General features: G+C 29.8%; 1 protein-coding gene across 1 annotated transcript in view; it reads right to left on the bottom strand.

Annotated features, from left to right (window-relative positions):
• Nucleotides 1-4,891, bottom strand: part of LOC124359437 (dopamine receptor 1-like) — a 51,330-nt gene extending 46,439 nt beyond the window's left edge. Inside the window, exon 1 of the mRNA XM_046812176.1 lies at nucleotides 4,765-4,891. Coding sequence (XP_046668132.1) covers nucleotides 4,765-4,788 — 24 coding nt within the window. The 5' untranslated portion in view covers nucleotides 4,789-4,891. The remainder of the gene's footprint in view (nucleotides 1-4,764) is intronic.
• Nucleotides 4,892-26,403: the final 21,512 nt, after the last annotated feature.

Below are 26,403 nucleotides of genomic sequence, written 5' to 3' on the forward strand. Positions count from 1 at the left end.
CGCGTATATCGTACTACGATGCTGAAAACTCTGGAGATGGTTGAACTTTTTATTGGCTGAGCTTTGGTGAAGTCTGTCAGTTGTGGGGCTAATCATTTCATTTCTGTCTGTTTGTCCACACGATATATATTAAACAAAATGACCTATAAACTTAAAATTTTAACTAAGCTTCATTTACATAAGTGCAACAATGAGTTGGATGATAATGCATGCCACTCCATAGGATTTGACTTAACGTTAGTGAATATGTTTATATTGGTCATGTTTATATTGATGACTACAACAAAAATAGCAGAATAAATAAGTTTGTAAGTAGGCTCAAATCATTTTAGATGTCAATAATGAGATTACAAAGGAAAAGAGTGGAAAGTCAATGTTAAAACTCTGTGACAAGATTTGATCTCAGTGCACTCTTGTGTGTAGGGAAGGTCGGTTGGTCACCGGAACTTTTATTATTTGAAAACTCCTAATTTAATACGTTAACTGCCGCGTACATATATTTGAGACTAAAACTTTCTTCCTAGGCCACATATATCAGTTTGATAGAAAGAGAAATTTCCTTCGTGTTATCGAAAATTTAAGTAAAAAACACAATTATGGTTTTCATAAATATCTAATGAAAACACTGCTCTTTTCATAAACACATTAAAATCCACTAAAACTCCATGAATAAGTATAATATACATCTTGTATCACATTTATGTACATGGCTCTTGGCGTTAAGATATTTTGCAAGGAAATTTATTGAACCTCATGGAACGCAACTTGTTGTTCACGTAAATTAATATAATTTCATAAATAAATTTATAAAATTAATATTGGGTAATTAGCTACTGTTCAAATAACATTTCCTCACTATTTACTTCCAAATCAGACACAGAATCACAATGTAACAGATGCTATAAATAAAAATGTAAACGTCATATGAGTTGCAGTGTCAATTTATTGTATTTTTATGCAAACTCTATTTTCATCTTTTAGCAAACTAGGTATGTATGCATTGAGAATGCAGAAATTTTGTATGAAATGTAAAATATTAAACCACACAAGGCAAGAAACAATGCAGAGCTGTCTGCATCAGAATGATATACACATCGCCGGAAGTTGTATGAGACATTTATCATACTAACACAAAAGGCTTAGAAAAAATACTTAATGAAAACCATATTTTGCCATAATATAACAATATTTTTAAAAGTTATTGGCAGTTTAAGTCTTAAGGAACTAAAAACGGAATGCAGTATCTGGTAGAATATTTCGAGAACGATCACATCTGTTTACTTGAAAGTTTTCTTAAACTTTATTTCTACGTAGACAAGAATGAGTCTTTGTATAAGACATTAATTCACTATGTCTGTGCATGTTCAACTATAAAATTTTGCAGAGCGTTAATGGAGGCCTTAACTCATTAGGCTGATAAAGTTTCTCTTTTGCTTGCTGGAGGAGATGAAAATACTTTTTCATAACTTTCCGTCTTTCTGTCTGGTCTTCCCAACTCTCCACCTCCGATCGATGAGTCGGTAGATAATTTTAAATGTAAGCTTAGGTTTTAATATAATCATTTTAAAGCTTCTGATTCGTGTGTAACAATTTGAAAAATTAATTACTACAAATGTTACAGGAGGTGTTAAAACTGTTTGAAAGGCAACAGAATTATTAAATATATTCCTGACATAGGTTAAACCTTAATGTATAAGAGATGGTTAGCTAATGAACAAAGTTATACTGATATGGAAAATAAACAATCACTGAGAATATTTTAATGTGTAAGTTGGAATTCCAAAATTAGATAGCAATAACAAAATTTTAATAATTTGGGTCACTTGATCTAAATGACCCCTTTATGATAAGGAATTGTTTATTTCCTTGTTGTAATAACTCCAATGTAAACTCAAAGAGAAGAAAACCTTTAAAATGTTTGTCTTAATAAACTTTCCGTATTAGTAAATTAACTATACATTAGCTTTAGTTACAAAAAGTTTGTTTATCAACACCGTTTCGGCTCAAAAGTCGTTGAATAGTAATCACATTTAAACGAATGATCCTTTTGAAATTAGGTTTACGGCGTTCTTTTTTGCTTTACCAGCCCTTTACATTTAAAACCTATGCTTACATTCAAAATTATCTATTGATCCATTGTAGGCCTTCTCTGTAGGAGTTATAGAGTGGCTATGAACATAAAACTTTAGGTCTAGTTCTAACTTGAAATTGCCTTGAAGTTTTAATTCTGCAGCCCAAATAATAATACAAATATATAACCGTCCGTCCCCATACCTTACCACTATACAAATTTAAATATTGATAGAGATAAACTTATTACATCTATAAGCCCATTTACGAGTATGTTTAAGAGTGTTGTTAGTATATTATACGAGATAAATGTCAGGTAGCAAGGTGTCTCATTAAATAAAATAAACTCCAAACTATCCATTTTATTCTTTTTTCTGTGAACATTTTTTAAGTTTACTCTCAATATTCATTAGAGAGAAGTTCGTAATTTAATCAGTCACGAATTTAAATGTAAAACATTGTTTCATATTTCCTACAATGTTATAACGGGTAAAACTTATTTGATTTTCTGATGCAATAACTACAATTAAAAAGAGTGGTCCTTCAAAAGAGTTGTTTATTTTTCGGAAAAGTTTAATAGAACATAAGAAGAATGATTTGTGGTCGGTTTACCTTGTAAGGCAGGTGGAGCGGGTACTTTCCATTAATAACTCCCCCGAGACAATGGTGGCAGGCAAGCTATCTCCAAGAAATGGAAAACTCTTTCTTCCATCGGTTTTTAAATAAGTTACTGTCAACTTCTACAGGATAATGTTGCTAAGAATTGTGTTGCTAAAATCATTAAATGTTAGATTTTGATTTTGTTCTAGGGACAAGTACTTTTTTATTTAGTTATATGAAAAATTTGTGGTTCAGAGAAATCTAATCCCAGTAAGGTAACTTGTTAATATTGATATACCTTACAAAAATTTCAAAGTAACGTGTACATTTCTTGCCATCAAGAACACCTGTTTACTCTCAATGTTATAGTAAATATTCTTGAATCTTTCTTAACTCTTTATTAACAAAAAGTTAATCAAATTTGTCTCCATTTTAAGTAAAACAACACCAAAATATTTAATTCCTTGTTAAATTATGTTATATAAAATAGTACATGCTATGTGTTAATGTTCATGCTATAATACATTTCTGTGCATTTATTTTCAATATAAAGTTTAGATATCTGAATTTAATAATTACTGTATAATTATTATTGCTTCCAGTTATTTCAGCAATAAGTGATATTTTTCTGTGCATTAGCACATTCTTATTTACATATGTAGGTAGGAATGAAAAATACCAATATTTATTGAATGACCCGTAGATTACTAGATATCAAATTACGTATATCATTTAACATGTGTTTAAAAATAGACAATCCAGCAGTAGTAGAAGTAAAAGTTGTTGAACCACTCATAATATTAAACACTTTGCTACTTGTGAACCAAAGTGCCAAGATAGCCCTTCTTTATGGTATACGATATACATGTATATATACCATGTATATATATATATATATATATATATATATATATATATATATATGCTGTAACACTTATTATACGTGAATATTTGTTGCTTTAATATGTAATTTTAAGTCTCTAGAGTTAGCTCCCACTAAACTGCACTTTCTTTTGATTATGTAAAATGTCCAAAAATATGTGACACTTTAGGTTTAGATATTGATAACCGCTAAAACATTTAATTATAACTATTCATATTTAAACTAAATATTAATGTTTCAAATATTATTATTATTATTACTACACAAAAATTACCCAATACTAAATTTTGGAATAATTTCAAAATTAACTGTTTACTCGCTATATTTCTTCTGCATAAGACAGCCAGCATTGGTAAATATTTTACAAGTTGTTTTATAGATTATAATTAACAAACATAGCTTTAGTATTTTGAAACAAACTATTTTTTTAAGAATTTTATGATCTTCAGCTTTATTATTTGCCTTTCAAATGTATTTTCAATCATTTATATAACTAAAAAATAAGACAACGCCGTATAAATATAAGAAGTACAACAATCTTAAACGTTATACATTCATTTATTAAATTTAAATTTTAACGTTTTCTTTTCAATGCAAGCAGTATGTGTCTAATAAAGTTTAAAATTTCTGTATGTAGTGTAAATGTTTGTTAAGAAGTAGATAAAGGTTTATTTGAACTTGATATCTATTAGTTTAGATTAATTTATAATGGTTTGAAATATCTAATAATGTTTATAAACAGCCATTTTGTATCTTTTTTTCTTAATATTCATACAGTTTATTCAAATGATTATAATGTTTTAAACAGTTATGTTTTATAATTATTTCTGTTAAAATACTTTATTATTCACAACTATTTTAAAAAATAATAATAATAATACATTAACATTAATTTTGTTATTAAAAACGTTCCAAAATTAAGTAAAAAAATGCATTCAATAGTAATGCCAAATCCTTTAAAGACAGTATTTTTAGTCCTTTAAAGACAGTTGAACTAAAAAACCTTGTTTCATAAAATAATTAAAAAGGTGTAATTCTCCAACTAAATGGTATTGATTATTGTGTAGTTGTTATTATTATATCAATTTTTATAAGAAAGTAAAAATATTGATTTTCTTTGAAAATTCTACTTGTATACTTAAATGTATATATACTACTTGTTGGCACACAAAGTTAGATTTTTAGTAAGGTTAATAATTTTGAATACACACCTCGTATGCCAGAGCCAGCTCCATTCTGCAAGGTTCTACAGCATGTTGTCCTTGCTGCCACTGACCCTGACACTAACACAGTCACTAACACTACACAGACACTGGCACGGGGGTGACGTTACCTCAGGCGGCGCCGCGTGACTGAAGCGCTACCCTCCGCGTCGCTCACCGACAACCCCCGCACATCCGCCCCGCTTGCGCACTACCCTTGGTAATACGTTAGTTACATGGTAAAAATATCATGAATGTTAATAATTTATAAAAGTTATCCAATAGTGTAGTGATTTTTTGTCTCACGGCTAGTGAAAGACTCGGGTTCGAGTTTCATCGGAGCAAGTATTTTTTGTGATTCAATGGATATTGAAACTAAATTAGGCTATTGCCACTCATACAAATTTTATGTGTGTGTATTTGAAAATAAAAACAATATAATCAAACTTTCTCAATATTTCTTCTAAAATACGAATTTTCTAGAGACATAAAGAAGTAAACATACTACATAATATACACAAAATAATAATATATATTTCTGTGTTCGTCATACCAAAAACTGTCCATCTGAGACGATGGAAATATAATTCATTCGAACCAGAAGTGTTCCTACACGCACACAACCTGAAAGAACCCCCCCCCCCCCACTTTGCAAATTTACTTGCCTTCTGATCCTGAATTTGGGAATAACATGCCCATTAGCATTTTAAAATCATTATAGGATCCATTATATTGTATCATGAAGACTTTCACTAAAATTACTTCAGTCTTAAATTGATTGTTCATCCAACTAACAATAAATATTTTAAGTGGTATTGAAATCATTGGAGCTGCCCTATCAAAAATCAAGAAATTTTGCATAATAATTTCATTAGTTTTAAAAGAAACCCATAGCTATAGCTCTTCAGGGCCTAAAAATACAGTTCTTTAAACTTAAGTCCTTTTATAGGGACCACCACTGGATATCATTGCATATGCCATGATATGTTAAAGAATATGCCAATCATATCCCAATTGATCATCAGAAAATTGCATTCAAAGCCTCTAGTAGCTAGTTGGTACTAATTATAATAATATTAAGTATTTCAAATATGCTTACTTATTAATATAAATATATTTTTTGAAGGCAGCCACTTTGAAACCACAAAATAAACTATGATACTTAAGATATTTACTTGCATAAAAAGAAAATTACAAAGGTTTTTAATAAAGCTCCGTCCAAATATCTCAATCGAAAGCATATTTTTCCAAAAACAAATACAAAGATAAATAAATTCTAATATAACCGTGTTTAAATTGAATTTTAAATTTCAATTTCAACCTCTCTGACAATGTGGGGGGTTAGACTTAGGAATTTATAAATAGACATTACATACATCGGTAATCTATTGCGCTTGTTTGCTATCGTAAGTTTAATTCTGATACACATAGAGTTATTATTTTTTTTATATTAACACCGAATCCTCGTATCTTTTATGTATTGAATATTTCATAGTGGGCCAACCAACCTATTCTCGGCAGCATATACTAAAGAACGATATTTTTATGAAAAGAATCGAATAAAATTATTGCTTTAAAAACATGTTTCTAATACGTTTTACAACGGAATATATGGATCATTAATTAATATTCATCCTAAATAAAGGAAATATTTTCAGTTGGAAGGAGAAAGGAAATTGGTTAGGAACTTTAAGCAATAAAAGCCAACGTCATTGAGTAGAAAGATAAAATGTTTGCTACTGTATATTGAGGATCGACGCCTAACACCAACTTAATCAAATCAAGCTGAAGTAAAGATCTTTCTTTCAGCATCTCCTGATAGGTAACATTTAAATCTGATACTATAAAGAATAAATTATTTTTTAAATAGTTTAATAATCGTAAAGTATTTCGTAATATGCATTCACTTGATAAGTTTCTTATCTTGAATTTGTTTTTAAAATATACTTAACAGTATAATACAGCGTGTTTGATCCTGTATATCACAGTTACTTGAAGAGACATGAGTAGCAGGAAATTTGTCAAATATTAGGTACGTGAGGTGAAAATTGGATAAATTTAGGCTTTACAATGCCTTGAACCATCGTGCGGGTACGGAAATGATAGATTTATACTAACCATTGAGGTAGCCTATACTAGACTTTGTTTAATATAAGAACTCTATTCTAATATATTTAATATACTAACCGTCAGCGAAGGCTGTCACTCGAGTGGTTAAAACTTCACTCTTGTGTATCTATCTGTCTGTCTCTTTGTCACTCTATCAAAAAAGAACTAACTACACGTTTATTTAAAATCTGTTCTAACTTTTCCATAAAGGCAGCATCAGCATCGGATTCGATGATGCTGCATTATTAGTCCAGGGTATTTAGCTGAGCCAGTTTAAAATTGATCTTATTGATAATGATGGCAAAAAGAAAATGACAAATAAATAAACTTGTAAAGAAACTAATAGCAATTTTTATTATTTATAAACTCTTTGATAAAACACAACTCTCTTTTTCCTGCTGGAGAGGTGAAATTTCTTTTTTTTTTAATTTCTGCCTGCCTTTACAAAGAACATGTCAATAATTAAATTATTTATAGTCTTGAAACTGTGCATGCAATCAATTAATCATTGTTACGCTTTGCCTTGTACGCGACACATGGTGTATCGTACGCTTGCATTGTAATTATTATTGTACACAGCAAATGTTACAATTTTTATATGTTAGAAAGGCATACTATTTTTCAATATCATGTTTAAAATTGGGAAGCACTGTGGTTAAATAGTAAAAACAACATAATCTTATTGTTACCACAAAATGCAATTGGTCCCAGCCTCAAGCCAACTCTATAAATTAATATTATCCATTTTATAATAATTATTGAAGTTTTATTTTGAAGTTTTAAATTTAACTGATGGATGTAAGAGAAAATAAACTTCTTTGTTCATTCTTCTGAAAATTATTATCACTCCTCGAAAGGAGTTTGGGAAAAACCCCAGGTAAAGAGATAGTCATGTTGATTTTCCCATAGGAAAATTCTAAACCTCAAACAATTCCACTGTTTTAATTCCGTTGAAAATTTATAGGTCACATTTTATAGATGTAATTGATATAATTTCTATCATGAATGATAGTTTCATTACATCCGCCCCATTATGTCTAGACACTAATGAATTTCTTTCGCCTTTATCAGTTAACATTTTCATAAACTCCTCAACAAAATAACTTTAATACCAGGATGTAAGGTAGTTTAGATTTGAATTTTTGGAGTCATTAGTTTGTCTGCTTTCTTCAAGGAACTTATCATTGAGCTTTACCCACCCCCAATCATCGTTCTATGCTGTTAAACTCCGAGTCAACCATGGTTCTAATATATTTTTAGAACACATAAATAATAAACAAACATCACGTCAATGCAATCCTTATAGCAGCATCAATACTGAATAAGGTTCAGCAATCCTATCTGTTCAAGAACATTTTATTTAAATCTTTGGATACACATTAAGAGATTTTTCACTGTAATACAGATTTTTTACAGTAAATTAGACATATGGAAGAAGTTATACCGTTAACAGGGATCTCATCATTTGTGGTTAGTGATGGGCCACTTATGAATATAAAATTAGCTGCCTAGAAGATGTGAATGAAAAAATATATCCTTTCTTTACCCATAGTAGGTTGTAATGGTATTACAACAGGTTAATCAATGGAATTCTATAATTATGCCTCAACCCAGACAATACTTATTGGTGATTGGATTGTGACATATCATAGGCATCATAGGTTAATTATAAACATCTAGTGTATCCTTGAGTTGCATTTAAACATATTACTTGATTTACAGAGCGTATACCAAGTATTAAAATCTGTTTCATAACGTAAAATAATAACTCAAATGCTTACATGTTGATAGGCTGCGTATACAAATATATTGCAGATCAAACATAATGTGATCACCCTAAAGCCCTCATTGCATCAACATGCATTGCAACATTTGGAGGTTTTAGTGTCTTTCTGGATATCTTTCATTACCACAACAGAGGGTGACAATCATTCTCTCGCTGGCATACAATGAAACTAATTATCGTGGATTCAATTATATATATATATATATATATATATATATGTGTGTGTGTGTGTGTGTGTGTGTGTGTGTGTGTGTGTGTGTGTGTGTGTGTGTGTGTGTGTGTGTGTGTGTGTGTGTGTGTGTGTGTGTGTGTGTGTGTGTGTGTGTGTGTGTGTGTGTGTGTGTGTGTGTGTGTGTGTGTGTGTGTGTGTGTGTGTGTGTGTGTGTGTGTGTGTGTGTGTGTGTGTGTGTGTGTGTGTGTGTGTGTGTGTGTGTGTGTGTGTGTGTGTGTGTGTGTGTGTGTGTGTGTGTGTGTGTGTGTGTGGTGTGTGTGTGTGTGTGTGTGTGTGTGTGTGTGTGTGTGTGTGTGTGTGTGTGTGTGTGTGTGTGTGTGTGTGTGTGTGTGTAGTTCAAGAAGAGCACTGATTTAAAGATATTGTTGGTTCCTTTTCAATTTATTTTCCACTATAAGGTAACTGACCCTCCTTAGTATTTGACCAGTTCTTTTCTCAATATTATAATTCTGCTTTAGATGTATTGTGAGATTTTCAATAATAGATTAAATAGTAATGAACATGGTTTTAGTTTATTTTATAAACTTATTTTAAGATAATTATTTCTCTACGAATATTTCCAAAGTTGGTTGAGCTAGGAATCTCCAAGTAAAGTAAGTCAGAAGAGCCACAGTTGAAAATACTAGGCGACTCCCTGCGATGTTGAGGTGTTTTGGTACAGATATGAACTTAATATTGGTGAAGAAAGAAAAGGCTGTGACCGTGAGCGGGTTTACGCTCTAACAATAACTGAGGATTGTTACTGGCATTACCAGAGGATTTAACATGTCACAAGTTACGGTAACAAAGTTGAAGACTGAGGATAGCAGAACTTTTCACGTGTCTGTAGCTGGATACGACATTCAAAATTAAAGAGGCAGGGTTTTAGTTGAAGTTTTAATCCTTCTGTTCAGATATACACTTATAAATTATAAATATGGATAAGGATAAACATAATAAAACAGTGATGTTTTTTCTGCTGTTCTGTATCAGAAAGCTTATTATATACTTGTCAAACTAAAGAGATACTTCCAATTCCGACAGGTGCTAGATCCAAAATTATAGCTACCATCTCTTTATTTATGTCCTCCTCATAAAACATTATTAATTTATAATTTATTTTAAGAAATGTAAACTGGTGAAATAATATTATTAGATATCTTACAGAGTGTAAGGCTGTAAAACTTTAAAACGATTTTAAATTAGTCAGTTCGGTAACTTCATAGAGATAAACTTTACATTGTCTAGCACCCTCTTTTAAGGTAAGGTGGAAATTTCATATTAAATTGTATATTTTAATTAACTAAACTTGTTTTAAATTTTATATCCTAAAAGTACTTTAAATAAGAAATAAAAAAAAACTTTTTTCAGAAGAAATATTTAATATTTGATAATAAACCGGCATCCAATGCTTGGACAGACATAAATATCATACGAGTAATTCAAATATTAGGAACCCGCAGTTACCTGAGAATACCTATAATCACGCATAACGTAATTCCACGTAATTCCTGTTCATATAAAACATGAAGTGATATAACTCTCTATAACTATAGAATCCTTCCCCTCGCCATTATAATTTGCGATAGTATATTAACATAACACTTAAAAACTGATAGATGAATAAAGCTTAATAAATAGGTTATTTTTTATTTTATGCCTGTATGCCGTATTTGATAATATTTTCAATCAATATTTGGGTAGTAAAAATACATGATTTTTGTGTCACTTATGCTCAAAGATATGAATGGTATGTTTTGCTGCTTTTATTTTTATTGCAGGGTTAGAATAGGTTCTTTTTAATATTTATGGAATATATCAGCTCTATTGATATCTCAAAAGCCTTCGATGTCATCCTTAAACACACCGCACATCAACTTCGACCTCTGATCTGGGAGTTGTTAGTAATACATATTCTCACACAGCCGGATGTTAAAAATCAGTGCAAATCTATGTAATTTATAAACAGTTATAAACAATTCGTAAAACATTAAAACGATAAGAAATCCCAAATATAACCTTGAGAATGTCCTTTAAATAGTGCACCGATTAAAGAAATATGCTATTTATAAAAGATTTTTAATCATCAGAAAAGATCAGATGGTAATTTAAAAGCCAATACGTTTTAAAACATATGGAACGAGAAATTTGTTTAAGGTAAGTTAAAATAAATAAACCCTACTTTCACTTCAGGAGAATTGATTGCTAAAAAACAACTTAGTGATAGTAAACGATATCTCTCAAAGTTAGGCGAAATTTCTCCGTGTTGGAGAAATCAGACAAAAAATAATATTGGGAAGAAAATTTTCTAAAGACCTGTTTTTTTAGATATAAGAGAAAAATTTCTCTCTTCAAATTTAAAGAAAATTCTTTTTCCAATAAATTTTACCTAAACAATAGCAAACTTCTTGTTTGTTTGAAGTAAACGTTATTGAACATTAGCTCAAAGTCAACAGTACAATATATGTATATCTTTAGAAAACTATTGCTTAGCCATCATCAGTGCTACAAGTTGAGCGATAATTTAGGTTCTTGAAAGCAGACTGGACATTAGGATTCGAAAGTGACGAGTAAAAGGGATTAAAAATATACTATAGTTGAGCATAATACAATGCAGTTAGTTGATCCAGCCGTATCTATACGAGTATGAACAATAATCTAGTTCTTCTTTAAGTCATGGCATGCACAATTTCTGACCGGTTGAATCGGCCTTACCGCATGCAGAGGTATAGAGTCGGTAATAAAGTAAAACATAGGTTTTTTAGTTCAATAGAGTTCGAAAAGTTTCAATCTAGTAGCTTAATTAATAATAAAAAATACTAAACCGTCTTCAGACTTATCGGCATCCCTGTATATGACACTTATTGAAATAAATTAACAACGATTTAATTGTGCTTCTATAGTTTACGGAATTTATACCCAGATAACAGTATAAATGTATAAAATAAACAATAAAAAATAAGACACAGAATACTTTCTCAGCGTAGCAATGAGAATGAAAGTGAATTTATCGCATATTCCAGAACATTATATCCTACGTAGAAGTATAGATATAAAGGGTGAGATATGTATGAAACATATAAACTTGGGTAAAAGATAGATAGAAACTTTTTTGAAAACGAACGTTTTTAGAGACGGTAAGTTTTGATGGCTGCAATAAATAGTATTTATTTATTTGGTTTATACTTATTCGTTACTTATCATTATACATTTCATATAAGCGCCCAAAGTTAAAATTTTTAATATACTTTAGATTATCTGATGATAAGCTATTATGACGTGGTAAGTAGATAACATACTGTTGAATTAACAAACCTGATTAGTCGCGTCCATCACACCACGCACGCCTCCTCTTCCACACTAACGAAATTATACCCTGCCCTGTCAAGCCTCAGATAATTATTGACTCGTACCCTCGTTCCTGAAATGCGGACATGTTTTAAACTAAATGATTCTATTTGATTGCTCAAGGTTCCACTGGTCAGGTTTGGTGAAGTAGTATGTACCAAAATATTTCCCGATTGTTCAACGAAATATTTCATCATCAGGATCCGTCACTCAGTCGCGAAAACCGATCTTCTTTTTCTAAGAACAAGAGAAAATATTGGTCGGTAGGTATTGTAATAAGTAAACCTACCTTAGATCAATATTTTTAAAATAAATAAAACTTAAGAAGCGTTTTCAGATAAGTAGGAAAGAACACAAATCGCTTTTTTAGAGTTGTCCAAATTTTAACAATAAGAATTCAACTCTAGCTTTTTAGCGACTTTATTGGTCCGTGGCCAAATTTAGTCTCTTAATATTTGGATAGTAACCGGGGTTTCAAAGATGTACCAGTAGAGTTTGTGCAGTTTAATGTTATATTGTATGTTTGGTGGCATTTTTAAATCTAGGTGGTCTAGAAGAATTTACCAGTATTTAGACATATGTACTACATCGTAAGAGTGTCTGGCAACTTAAAAGAAATCAACAAATTTTAAGTTTCTAAAACTGCTGCTGTAGTAGATTACAAAAATAATATGAGAGCTATAACAAAATTATTCTCGTCACATAACTTTTTGTTAGATCTTTTGCTCTAAGGCCCCTTTTAGAAACTTTACACTAAGGTGGTCGAGAGATATTTGCAATGGAAGTGTTATATTAAGATATCAGTACATTATTAAAAAAAGTAGGAATAATTATCTTCCAACATCACAAAATTACGCAAATATGTGCAGAAGGTATAATTTTATCAATGTATTTATATTTTAATTTAGCCTACGCACATACTGATAAGAATAACGAGTAGAAGAATAAAGTTTCTAAATGCCCCAACACATTAATAATACGGCAGACGCCGTATGGTGCAGTGTTAAAAATATATTGATGTCGCTCAGTATGGACCAGAATTATTAAAAGTTTCAAGTACATGTTTTTGTGCAGACATATATCAAAAACTTCTTTAATATTACCTACCAATGAGTATTGAATATATATATAAATTCTATTTGTTCTGAAATTAAGTTAGATACATAAAATGTAAATGTATGGTTATGCCATTATTTTGTGATTTTCTATGTTAAAACTTTATTTTCAAGCTTTTTATATAGATTTAACACAAATAGGTCAGATAAATAAGTGCTGTCGTAAAAATGCCATCTCTTTGTGCTACTTTTTAGAATTGCATTCCACATAGTGTTAGCTTTGTAGCTTCCGAACAGCTCAACAACACTCAAGTGAACATTTTTGTTGGAAAACTGATCAGAGTTTTCCTTCTCAGATCACTCTTTATTTCAACCCACTTATCTTCTGATATTTGTGATATGAGTGTGAAGAAGATATCCTTGCTTTTGAAAAGCCTCACAAAATAAAATTTTAGAAGTATTGGTTGGTGTTTTTTTTTTCTTTTTTTAATTTAGTGATTGAAAACATACAAAACGTTTCAAATGTTTTAAATACAAAACTATCTATTATCTTCATTTTCTTTGTATAAAATTTAAGCATTCAATAATTATTTCATCACGGTTTAAAACCAATGCAGTTTAAATTTAACACATTAAGACGTTCTTTGGACTGATATTATAAATACTCAAAATAAAATGTATAAAAACTAATTTTAATAATTATGAAACACTTATCCAACGTCTTAAAGACTTAAAAGGGGGAGTGTCCCAAAAAAGTTGACTTTTTTAGTTTTTAGGAGTTTTTACTTTTTAACCTTTAAACCTATTAGGTTAGTTGAGGGGAAAATCACTGTTAAAAACTTCCACTTTCATCCACTCAAAAAGGGGGGAGGGTGAATTTTTTTTATGCGTAGACACAAGAAACGTTCTAGCTCTTAAAAATGTTACCGATATTTTTATTTTCTTATTTTTATGGGTTCTTAGTAAGTATTATCAGTATCATTAAAAAAAATGTTTCATTACAAGATTATAAATCTTGTTTTCTATTCACTATTTCAAATATTTGTTGTTGCTCAAATAATCAACCTATACTTGTTATCATAGACAGTTTTATTCTAAATAAAACAAAAGAAAAAGTTTGTATATAGCTTTTATAATCGAAGGTACAGAGTTTTCCGAGTGGGGAAATAAAACTTTAAGGAAACGCTAAGGAAAAACGCTAAAAAACTAAAAGAATCATGGTATATTCTGTAAAAACTTACTTTTTTGTTAAAATTCCCCAGCTTCATATATTACACCTCCCTATGGTGTTTTCTTTGTTCTTTTGGATTTTTTTAATTTTTAGATAGTAAATTATATTGTTTTTTTTGTAGAACACATTTGCAGAATAAAAACTAGCAATAAGACAGCTGATACTTGAAAATTCGTAAATAAAAATGGTTTTGAGCAAAGAACACTAACATAGCTATTCTATTAGCTAATTACTACAATCTATAATATGTGTCGTAATGTAATAATTCTAAAACAGAACCAAAAAAAGTACATTAGTTAAGATATCGCATAGGTAACTGGCGTCTCATCATCAGGCTTCTACTGGAATGATATTACTTTTACAGATTATGTGTAGCGCTTACTTTGAAAATTATTTTGAGCAGGATAAAACATGTTTCTTCTATACTTAGGTTTCTAAAATATTTAGAATAATAAGAAAAGTTGATTGAATATTGAGTTTTTTGTTATCGTTTTTCATACACTCCACCTTGAGTCCGGCTGTGAAAATTATGATACAAAAGATATTTTTTCTAAAATATACAACTACCATAGTTTTCTAATTTACAATACGAAAATTGCAGATAAAATTATAGGTTTTATGAGATATATGATTACACACAAATTATATTCTCAAAAACGTTTATACCAAAACAAATATTCATTGATGAGAGTTTTCTTTCACGATGTCTGTTTAGAATTGAATACTGAAATTAATACACTACAGTCCACTCTAATATCCTGAATAGATTAAACATGATTTTTTACACTTTTTGTCGGTTTAATAAAAGAAATCATCGTGATAGTAGTACTATATTGGAAGGATTATAGTACTAATATCAACCAAACCTCGAGTGTCGTGACAGGCCTAGCTAAAGGCTACATCCAAAATATCAAAATGAGGGACGTACACCATAATCTTACTCAATCTTTAACTAAAATTAACTAAAAATGTATCTGATCAGTACCAATAATACCTAGTCCTTGTACGTTTAGCTTAGATTCGTTCTCTATACTTGCTCTTATTTCTAAAAAGCTCTAACACAATGTATAATAGCATGGTAGAAACTACTGTTAAAGGTTGTGTTACACCTAGGAGGCAAGAAGACATCAGGCCAGGTAAGAAACTGTAGTAAGAAAATCAAAGGCATGTGGATTAAATATCGAAAGAAAAAAATAAGCGCAGTAAGGCATTTAAAAGCATACAAGACTAATGCGACTTTGGTTGAGGGAGAATCATTCATAAGGTATAAAAATTAAAATGAAAATATATTGTCCCTACAAATAATGTAGGAATCCTATCAGACACTGTATCATAAAAATGAACCAATCATATCAAAAAAAGATAAAAATTTGGTGGTAAAAGAGAGGTTCGGTTAAAATTACTACTGTTTTATCAATCGCCTATAACACACAAAGAGTTTATTTAAATGAGACCAATAATTATTGTCAGTTTTATTGGTTCACAAACGTAATTATATTTTCAAGTTGTCATCTGATTCCATAAGAAAGACTGGTTCTTTTATTTAAGAGGTTTAAGGCATTCCATCAACATCATAAGAAGTATATAAAATGGGTTGGACATGATACAAATGTCTGTTTTTACGTTGAACTGCTTTGAACCCAAGTGTCAATTCCGGAAACAGTTTAAATAATTATGGGAATACAATTTAAAGAAACAGCACAACTAGCTGGAACAGCCTAATGATCATGATTAAATATATTCATCATTGACATACAGCACAAACTTGTATTATAAAAGCATTCGGAAAATTTTATTTCAATGAACACAGAAGAAGCTATCATCACGTCGCTTCATTGTTAGTTAGTTCATTCATTAAGACAGAGAAAACATTTTATAATATATCAATGCCGCTCATCCGAAAATAAATTTAACATATAAATTTAAAGCATTAGGAGTAAGTAAAAAATGTAAAGCTATTTTTTACGTAATGTAAACCTGAAATAAGGCCGTATTAAGGAGACAAATACTTACCAAAATATAAATCTTAAACCCCAAAGTCACCATCATCCAGCACATGATACATGTTACATAATACAACATTTATTCGGGGGTCAGATAGAGACAAATGCAATGCCAGGGAAGGACATTATGGAGGATATTACAGAATAATGAGCAAAATGCAACAGAGACTAAAAAAAGCCTTTGAAAAACTATTAACGAATGTTAGTGTTAAATTGGGATTAACACATTTGGATCCAAAAATAAAATTAAGATTCTTCAGTTGGTCTATCTTCCTAACATCTAAAGAAATAAGGCATACAAAAATTTCGTGTAATACAAATGGAGCATATGCTTCTACTGTGTACGCATAAAGTGTCGAAAATTACATGCAGTTTTATGGCTCAGTTTACATTTGAAAAATTAAGTTTTTGGTATACGAGGCGAGGCAGATAGAAACATTGGCTACTCGGGAACATTCAAATCAAAAAGTTTAGTAGAATCTGACTTTAATAAATGGCATACAAATATTATTCAAAGGTAGTAAGAGAAACCTTTACTTGAAATAATCAATTATTGAAAATAACTTTAGCAAGACGTGATAATTTTAACTTTAAAAAGCACAAAAGTATTCAAAATCTAGAATACTGTGATGAAGAATACACATTGAAAATACTCGTACTATCTTTTGAAAGCTATTTGTTTTGTTTCAATGTGTATTATTAGTTTGGAATATAATTAATTTACTACGAGGAAGTAAAAAAATCAACGATTCTTTATATTAGATGAGAAATAAAACTTTGTTTATACGTCATAACCACGTATGAATCTATTCGGCTTGTTTTAGTTAAAATAAAATGTGACATATAGCTCTTTTTCATTATGTAAGAAATTTCTCAACAGTAAATGTAGTACGTTACATGTTAACTCAACATAGTAGTACCGTCAAGTACTATTTAAAAATTCCTATTAAAGAAATTTCATTTATTTGTACTAAAACAAGGTTTGAGGGTATTTAACACAAAAAACTTTAATTGTGCACCAACTGATTTTGTGATCCCTTTTATGGGGTAAGGAAAAACAATTACACAAACTGAGCAACTTAACTATCAAAAACAGCTGTTATATCTTCATTGTGCTGAACCATAACATACAGTATGTTCTGCAATTTTATTTTTGAATGAGGCATATTTATAAATACAAATACGAGGATACTTGGAGAAACTACACTAATTACGTTAGCAATCAAAAAGTTCATTATACATTCTAAGTACCCTTAATCAAAGATAATACTAAAAAGGTTTGGTTTTGTGTGAAAAGAATATAACATCAGTAAGAACATGAGTTTGATATATGTTCCAGAGTTCTGTAATAAATATCCAGAAATACTTTTATGGGTCGTAAAACGAGGAAACTCAATAACTTTTGAGATAATACAGTGTCAGGTGAACGCAGCAAATGCCCAACCTTTGCTGCGGTGCGGGGATCAGCCACTCCATGATTCTTATTACTGGATAACATAGCTAATAACTATTTTATTGGTGTGTCAAACGCTGGAATATAGCCCAATATTTGCTTTTATTATAGCAGTCAACACGTAAGCCCAAGATATTTCATTTTGAAGTGGTAGAATATAGTTTATTACTCAGCTAGAGAGATGGAAACGCGCTCATTTCTAGTCATATTTTAAATAAAATTTATATTTCTATTCATTTTATGTCTTTTCTTTCAATATTTTTGAAAAATTCTTTTCCAAAAATTCTTTCTTTTTTTGGACCTACCAAGAAAATTCAATACACTTTACCCCACACTCGAATGACAGAATATTAAGATTTAGAATGTTTTAAAATAAATACTGTTTCACTGTATCATAAATTTGTTGTACTGTATATACACTGGGAAAAGATTATTAAATACGGAAATAATTGTTTACAATGGCAAAATAATGTTTGGGGGAGAAACAAATCAGTTTACTTAGTTTAATCGTTACCACGGAACGATGCTTTTGAGCTGTATTGAGAAGTAGACATTTACCATACAGAATGATGAAAATCACAGAATAATTGTTAATTAATATTTATAGAAAATCTTTATATTTTGCTTTTACTATGAAAACTCAACACGCGTTGCACTAGAAATAAAATATTAAAAATTATAAGGTTAAAAAATAGAATTCCATGCTATTAATAATTTTTTGTTTTGTTTCTAGCCTTTTTGACTACCATTAAAAGTTTTAGTTATCATTTAATAAATAGTCTATTTAAAACACTTAGACTTATAACTCAAAGGTAATAGTTTCAATAAAAATATTTACAAAAATACTGTTTTTTGTTTTAAAATAAACGTATATTTAATTAATAGCTCATTTCATTGTTGATGTTTTGTTAACAAATGAAAACTCACCCAACTTGGAGAAAGGTGCGCAGTCCAAAAAAAGTTTTAAATCCCCTCCAGCAGGGAAAATACTAAGCGTGTCAGCCTACGGAGTCATAGCCTTCAATGACGTTCAGAAAAATTGCCTGGTTGGGCATACACCATCGAAGAAAACGTTAAACTTCTTGCCTATATAGAAATTTAATTTCACAACAAAATGTATATTCATAATATATTACCAATTTTTTCATTGAATTAAGTTTTATAGCAGTGTTAAATTAATTAAAGTTCCGGTAAGCTAAGGAGGTGTAGTCCTCTCCTACAACGCAAGAGACCGCTAAAATCAAATCTTGTACGAGTTTTAATATTGACTAAATTAAATTAAAATCACAAATTTAAATCTAATATGAGGGAATTCATTGCATTTATATTTATATATTCTGGTATTTCTCGTTACCGTCATGGTAAGCTATTAAGGTAATGTAAAACGATTCACAAACAGTTACATTCCATGGCTTGACATGGACTATCATCTAACTCAGTGTTTCTAATATATAAATGAAGCTTCATGCACGATTTAAAGCTCAGTTAATTATAAAAATATAAATGAAAATAGATATTGTCCCAATAACAAATTAATTTGTAACAATAAATAGAAGTAATATATTATTGAAACTTAATAATTCAAATACACAACTTTTGCTAAAATAGCTGGTAGGGAAGAGGACGTCAACTAGGCAGGGATTGTAAAACAAATTCTTGTACTTTGGGAGCTTATACTAATCCAAAAACCTAGTCGTGCTTTCCTCGCATTATAACAGACGTAATACGTAGTTTACACCAAACAGGTATTCGTAAATAAAGAAAGGCAATTACGTGTAGTTTACACTAAAATATTTGAAAACACCTACAAAAATATCTATATTAGGCAGCCCCTATGTTAAGTACCATATATGACAAACAAAATTAGTAATGTTTGATAAATAATAAAACGAATAATTTACAACGATATTATAATTTTTGTTATAAAAATATATAGAATGCGATTGTTAAATATCGATATTTACGTAGGCAATTATTGTGAACTTCATATAATTCATGTTTATGTATATAAGAGATATACAAAAGTAAGACATATGCAGTTATTTAATTTTTCGTGACAGCAAAATTATTCAGTGGCAACAGTGAATACGCAAGACCGTGTTTTAAGCACATCATATTCTATTATATGCGTTGTATATAACAAGGTTCTAATTTCAAATTTCATACATGCTTTTTATTTTTGCATAATTCACATTTAGCATATATTATTCATTCAATACAAATACTCCATGGCCTATTCCGTACTGTTTTATGAGTTAGTTATTCCCATTTTTAACCAACTCTCTCGTGGGTGGTTACCTAAACCTATGACTGAAAACTAAAAATTACCTTCCATGTTTTAAGTTTGCAGCCCCAATGCTTTAAATAACTACTAAAAAATGTTTATATGAGTATTAAAACTGTTTCAAAGTAGCCATAAAAGAGCATAATCGGGAACCCTCATGTACATAGAGAAATTTTCAATAGTATTTTTCAAGTAAAAAAATCTAAGTCTCTACGCTCTAACCTGCTCGCTGCTCTGTAATAAATCTCAAATTAGCTATAATTAGAATATAATTTTGGAATTTTGGCACGAATAGCAAAGTTTCTCTACCGTCCGTGAAATAAGTTATGGTAATTGAAAGAAAAATACTTCTCGGTATCATACTCTGTACGGCTTCATGTGGTATTTAAAAATACTCTCAAATCAGTAACCCTGATGACGAGAAACTTCTATCTCTGAGGTAAGTTAAGGTTAATGTTCAGTATCTCTGAAACGGAATGATCATGTGTCACAGTATCGTGATACTGTTAACATGCTTCTGGAAGTTGTTGAAAAACTGCATGACCCTCACAGTCCTCCAACTCAGGGAGCCCGCAGTGCTTGAGTGAGAGACTGCGGTATCGAGACGAGGTCTCGCAGCGTGTCAGCCCCGAACAGAAGCTTCACTTCCATAAAGTGAGGTTTGGGCAAGGCCGAAAGAGTTTTCATACTCAGGGCCGACATTTTATAATGACCTCCCGGGTTTCTTGAAGTATTTTTCCATTAGTTGTTTGAAAACGAATGTATAATTCGCAGTTATAAATTAAGATTTGACTTAAATTGTCCTGAAAACCAGTTTGTAGCTGAGGAACGCTTGTAAATAAAGGTATTTTTATTTTATTTATGTATTTATTTAATTAAAAAATGTACCAACGCTGGCGTATGCAATGATGGATGCTCCACGACGTAATCCACATTGCCTTCAGTAGGTACGTCACTTGTAACACTAGTACTGAATACGAAACTTGTCATAGTATCCGTGAACTAAATTGTGACCATTTGAAGAAAAGTAGATGTCGCCAACTTATTACGTCTAGTTTCTCCACGTCAAATTTCAAAATCTTCTATTATAATTTCATTTGGAAGCAAAATATAAACGGTCAATTATCTAGCAAAACTTGTGAGTAAACTTTATAATTTTAACAATTTTAATCTCTATTCTTCGTTCTGTCCTAATGCTCCAGGACCGAATCTATATTTCTCCCATATAAGTTATCCCCAATAAAATCACGGAAAGCTGTTTCCAGGCATAACTGACGTTTTGTAATTTTTCTGAAATCTAGTATTTCATTTAAGTTTTTCTCAATATTTAATTTCATATTGATTTCCTGGCCACATACTGAACCAATCCTTAAAATTTTAAGTTAGAACATCAGGGACAGCCTTCTTTTATTTAATAAAAAATCATCAAAACCAATTCAGTTATTTCAAAATCTATAGTAAACATAAAAAAGACTGAGAAACAACAAACATTTCATATCATTAGAAACCTAGTTATTCCTCCAGCAATCAGTCATAGCTTGCTTTTAAAATATATATCTATATTTCATCCATATTTCGATGAGTTTAATTATAAGATACTTTCAATGTCTTTCAGTTCCTTATGGAAATATTCAAAACAAATTCTCATTTCTTATTTTATGTAAGTTTTTTTTTAAGGGCTATAACTACAAAATGTATTTTAATTTAAAAAGATTAACCCAATTTAACACCTATTCCTCTACATTATACTACTGTACGATAGTTGTTATACTGCTGGAAAAACTTAATAAAAAACCCTTAGACCAAAATATTAAATTATTTTTTCACTTCTATTCACTTATAAATAACGTTATAATTACGTACTTGTTTCTATGGTAAACGCGATTAAATTTATTTCTTATTTACATTACAAAATGCCGAAATGCCAGTTAAAATAGAAGCAGGGAAACCTTTCATCTCGATAATAATCTTTTTGTGTATAATTCTCTTAATTGTTGTTTTCTTCTTGGTGGCCTTTATTATAAAGCATAATCCAGATCATGAGATTTGTGGTGGATAATAAACAATGCAGCCAGACCAACACGCTTTGAGGTTAGCAGGAAATAGTAAGTGCTTATCTCTCATTATAATAAAGGGTTTATTGTTATTAAAGTTATCCTTCTATTTCGAAATCTAGAATAAGGTATTTTGATTAGTTGATTTATTTAAAGTAACAGAGTCATGGCTATCTAGGCTATTTTCTATAAAATCCATATGATGTTATTAAATTAAATTTGAACATTGTTTGCTACAAGACCAAAATTAATTCCTAATTCCTATACAGAAAATACTCCTTCTGTGGTGAACATGATAATTCCAAGCACACAAATTGTTTGTTAATATTTTATGTTAAATCAAAGAGGCGGTTAAAAAATACCTTATTCATAACTTTCTCAAAAATTCTGAATAATATTTTGATATTTTTAATTTTGATTTAACTTCGTATATGCTTAAATTTATATCTCTAAATCATACATGATTATATGATTCACCTTCTTTGTGTGTTCTCAATAGTTGTTGTCCAATTCATGAGTAATTGGTGACCGATTACGAGCCAGAAAGCATATTAAGACAATTAACATTTATTTTTATGATAAAATGATAGTGTATATAATGAATGCTTATTCAAAGAAATAATAGAATTTGCAGACATAATAAAGCTTTTATTGTGGTTTCAAGAAGATACTATATTTTGAGACTCAATTTAGTAATTTTGTTTGTTTTTGGTTCACAAAATGTGCTTACTGTTTTCTTAAAGATTGGTGAAGTTGTATTCAGAGAGTAAACTCAATAAAAATTGTATTTACCTCACGATAGTAAGTTATATGGATGAATAACTATTAAATCACGAATTACTATTATAGTCGACAGTATTTGACAATTAATTTTTTATAACAAAACATAACAAGAGTGAGATGTATATTTTTGACGACATTGAAATTCTTCTAATGTGCTCCAGACAGGGTAGCATTGTTTAATGTCCATTATGGCCTCAGTTCTGAAAATAAATGAAATTTTACATAAATTTGTTTAATATCACCGTTATTTTTCCCTATACAAAAACAATATTTTAAATATCAGTGAGAATATAAACGTAAATAAAATGGTGCAGTAAGTGACACCTCATTTTAACCATTTTTTTTAATGAATGTCTTTTTTAGAGTAGTCTTGTATAACTTAAAAGTGCTTGTACTGTATAATTTTGTATTCGCTCTTCTAAAGTAGGAGCTTTAAAACTTACTGTTGTGTACTATTTAACATAAATACATACATTTTCTGGTATATTATACTATATTTTCAATTCTATAAATGATTGCATTAGAATATTTCTTTAATGCTATACTATTTAATATTGCATATGAATAACCCATAGAAACATTGTAGAGAAAGTACTTACTTATTTAGTTGTTTTTTACTCAATTTCCAATAACATGCAGATAAAAAGTTCTAAAAATGAAATTAATTACACAATTAAGCGTCAAAATTTACTCCAATAAACATTCCCCGAGATATAAAAATATTGTTGAAATTGAAATTTGGGTATCTATTGGGTTCTGGAGATGATATTTTAACTTTGCGGGGTGAGTAGTAACTCTTCTGCTCTGTGTTTACAGTCGAGTGTTGTACTGTTTAACCGATATTTATTTATGAAGCACCAAATTGACACTGACTTTAAGGTTTATAATTCATTTGAATTTTGCAAACAAACCGTAATATATTTGTTCTAATCGAGTTTGGTATAACCGATCAGCAGATATTAGGTTGATTAGTGGATATTTTAAGCAATCGGTTTATTAAAGGTGGTTATTTGATAAGAGCTGCCTTAGCAAAACATGTGTATATTTTGTTACTCATCTGTGTTAAACTAAACAAATGTGTTACTTTTCATCAAAATAACGTCAGACTTTTGGAAGCCAGAGGGGCATAATATATAGGATGCATTTTAATGCATTTTTAATGCAATTTTAATCCATAAAAGGCACATGTACAGTGTAAAAACATTTTTCACTTAGATACTAAGTAACAAGGATATTTCGTGACGTTAATTGATATAAAATTCCATTTTATTGATCGTTTAAAATTGTTAATTTTTAATTATGTTAACTCATCACAAGATTTTATAAATCATTTTCAATATTTCACAAAACTATAGGTATTCATGAACTAAGCGTGTAAAAATCATTACACAAAACATAAAGTATTACTAATGATAGTTTACAATATTCAGGTGTATGTAATGGGGAAAGGAAAACCGACATAAAATAGTTCAGCTCTCAGTTATGCCAGCAACCCCGACACTCCCTTCCTGCATAACGGCAGGAAATTAAATGGCCAGCAGTTATAAATCTTCTGTCCCTTTGCTACTGCCGACACGTAACATTGATATTTTAACCTCAGAAATCACATTACATAATACTTTCATATTAAATGTCGGTAAATATATCTAATAAACAGTAAATAATGAACCTATGTACGAAGAAAGTCATTTGATATTTAAAAATATGCAACTAATATTGCATCTTGCAAGTTAATTTCACATTAAAATATCTGTATTTATTTTTCAATAAATACAGATAATTTAATGTGCATAAATGTGAATCCAAGATCAATCGTAAAAAAACAATATAAAAAAGTGGAAACCCTTATGCCTGCGCTCAGAAATACATTTTTCAAAACATTTACGCTATTAGTTGTATTAACTTATATTAATTCAATACATTTTGTAACAATGAATATACTGTGTTTACAAAAAATATTATTTATTTTATTTTATAAAACAAAGCGGCTTTGAAACCAATACTTTTTACTTAAACCATATAGACCTAATTTAATGTGTTATATTTTGTGGTTTATATACTATTACTGTAATTATGGGCTTAGTCACGAAAAATGTAACTTTAAAATACGATCAAAACACTAAAATGTTACAAGGCAGCTTTGTTTTTGTCAAAATTATTTGATATATTTGAAATAATTATTTCCTTGTAAACATACATGGGCTATTTTTACCTTTTAAGGTTTGGGGAAGACGGTTAAAGTAATAACTGTTATTATCCACCTATATATGTATTTTACGTAACAGCAATGTTGTAAAGTTCCGGCTTAAATTTGAACTTGTTATCGCTTTTAAAAAGTAGGATCATAAATCTGAAATCTGCATTTCTATTAGTATAAAACATTAAAACTTGGATTAATTTCTTTAGTTGCTTTATTAGGTTGTAAAATTTCAATTTTATCACGTTCAAATAGTGTACTTATAACGTTCTACCCTTTCAAATCGGTTGCAAAAGTCGTTGTAAAAGATAATCCAAGAGTGAACTACCAGTCTAGCATATGCGATATTGAGATCATATAATTTGCTTTGCATTAAAACAGACATTCATTTATAAGAGATTATCTAACTTTATAACAGATTATCTAACTTTAACTGACACCTATTTACTTCTTACAGCAAATAAAAAATCATATTACTAAGAAGAGATGATGTTGATAACACACATACTACGTTAAGTACATTTACACAAGAAACCTACTTAAAGTAACTAATTACTTATTTTTCCAAAATAGGCCAGTAAATGGAAATATTAGTATGTATACTCTTTTTCAAATAAGGGTAAGCTGGAAAGAAAATTAGGCGCTTTATGAGTGGAGCATGAATTAAGTTTAAGTTGTGTATTTTACTCGACTTTGATCAGAACCGATTTAGGAGAGTTCTTGGCTTCAATGTATCACCCTTTACTTAGAACGAATACTAATTAATGTTTATAATTTTAGCTGTAAGGAAATTACGCGTTTAAGGTAAGGAATGCCTCCTGAAAATATATATTAAAACTTATTTGCAGGGCCTAATTTACACATTTTATGCCCTATACTTTTGGTTTCGCCCTATCCCTCCCAACAGTTTTACTAGACAGCAGGCACAAGGAAGTAAATCATTATTATATTAGGCTATATGCATTTATATAATATCTTTTTTCTACATAACTGTATAATTTAAAAGTATTAAAGGTATATTGCAATAAAAAACAGAATACAAATTGTAGATTTCTGCAAGCTACAAAAACTACTTATGTTCGTTTAAATTACTTAAGTTTTGCTTTAGCAATTTCAAAGTCTTCAATAACGTCA

This window comes from Homalodisca vitripennis, chromosome 4 (genome assembly GCF_021130785.1).
Source record: "Homalodisca vitripennis isolate AUS2020 chromosome 4, UT_GWSS_2.1, whole genome shotgun sequence".
Lineage (NCBI taxonomy): Eukaryota > Metazoa > Arthropoda > Insecta > Hemiptera > Cicadellidae > Homalodisca > Homalodisca vitripennis.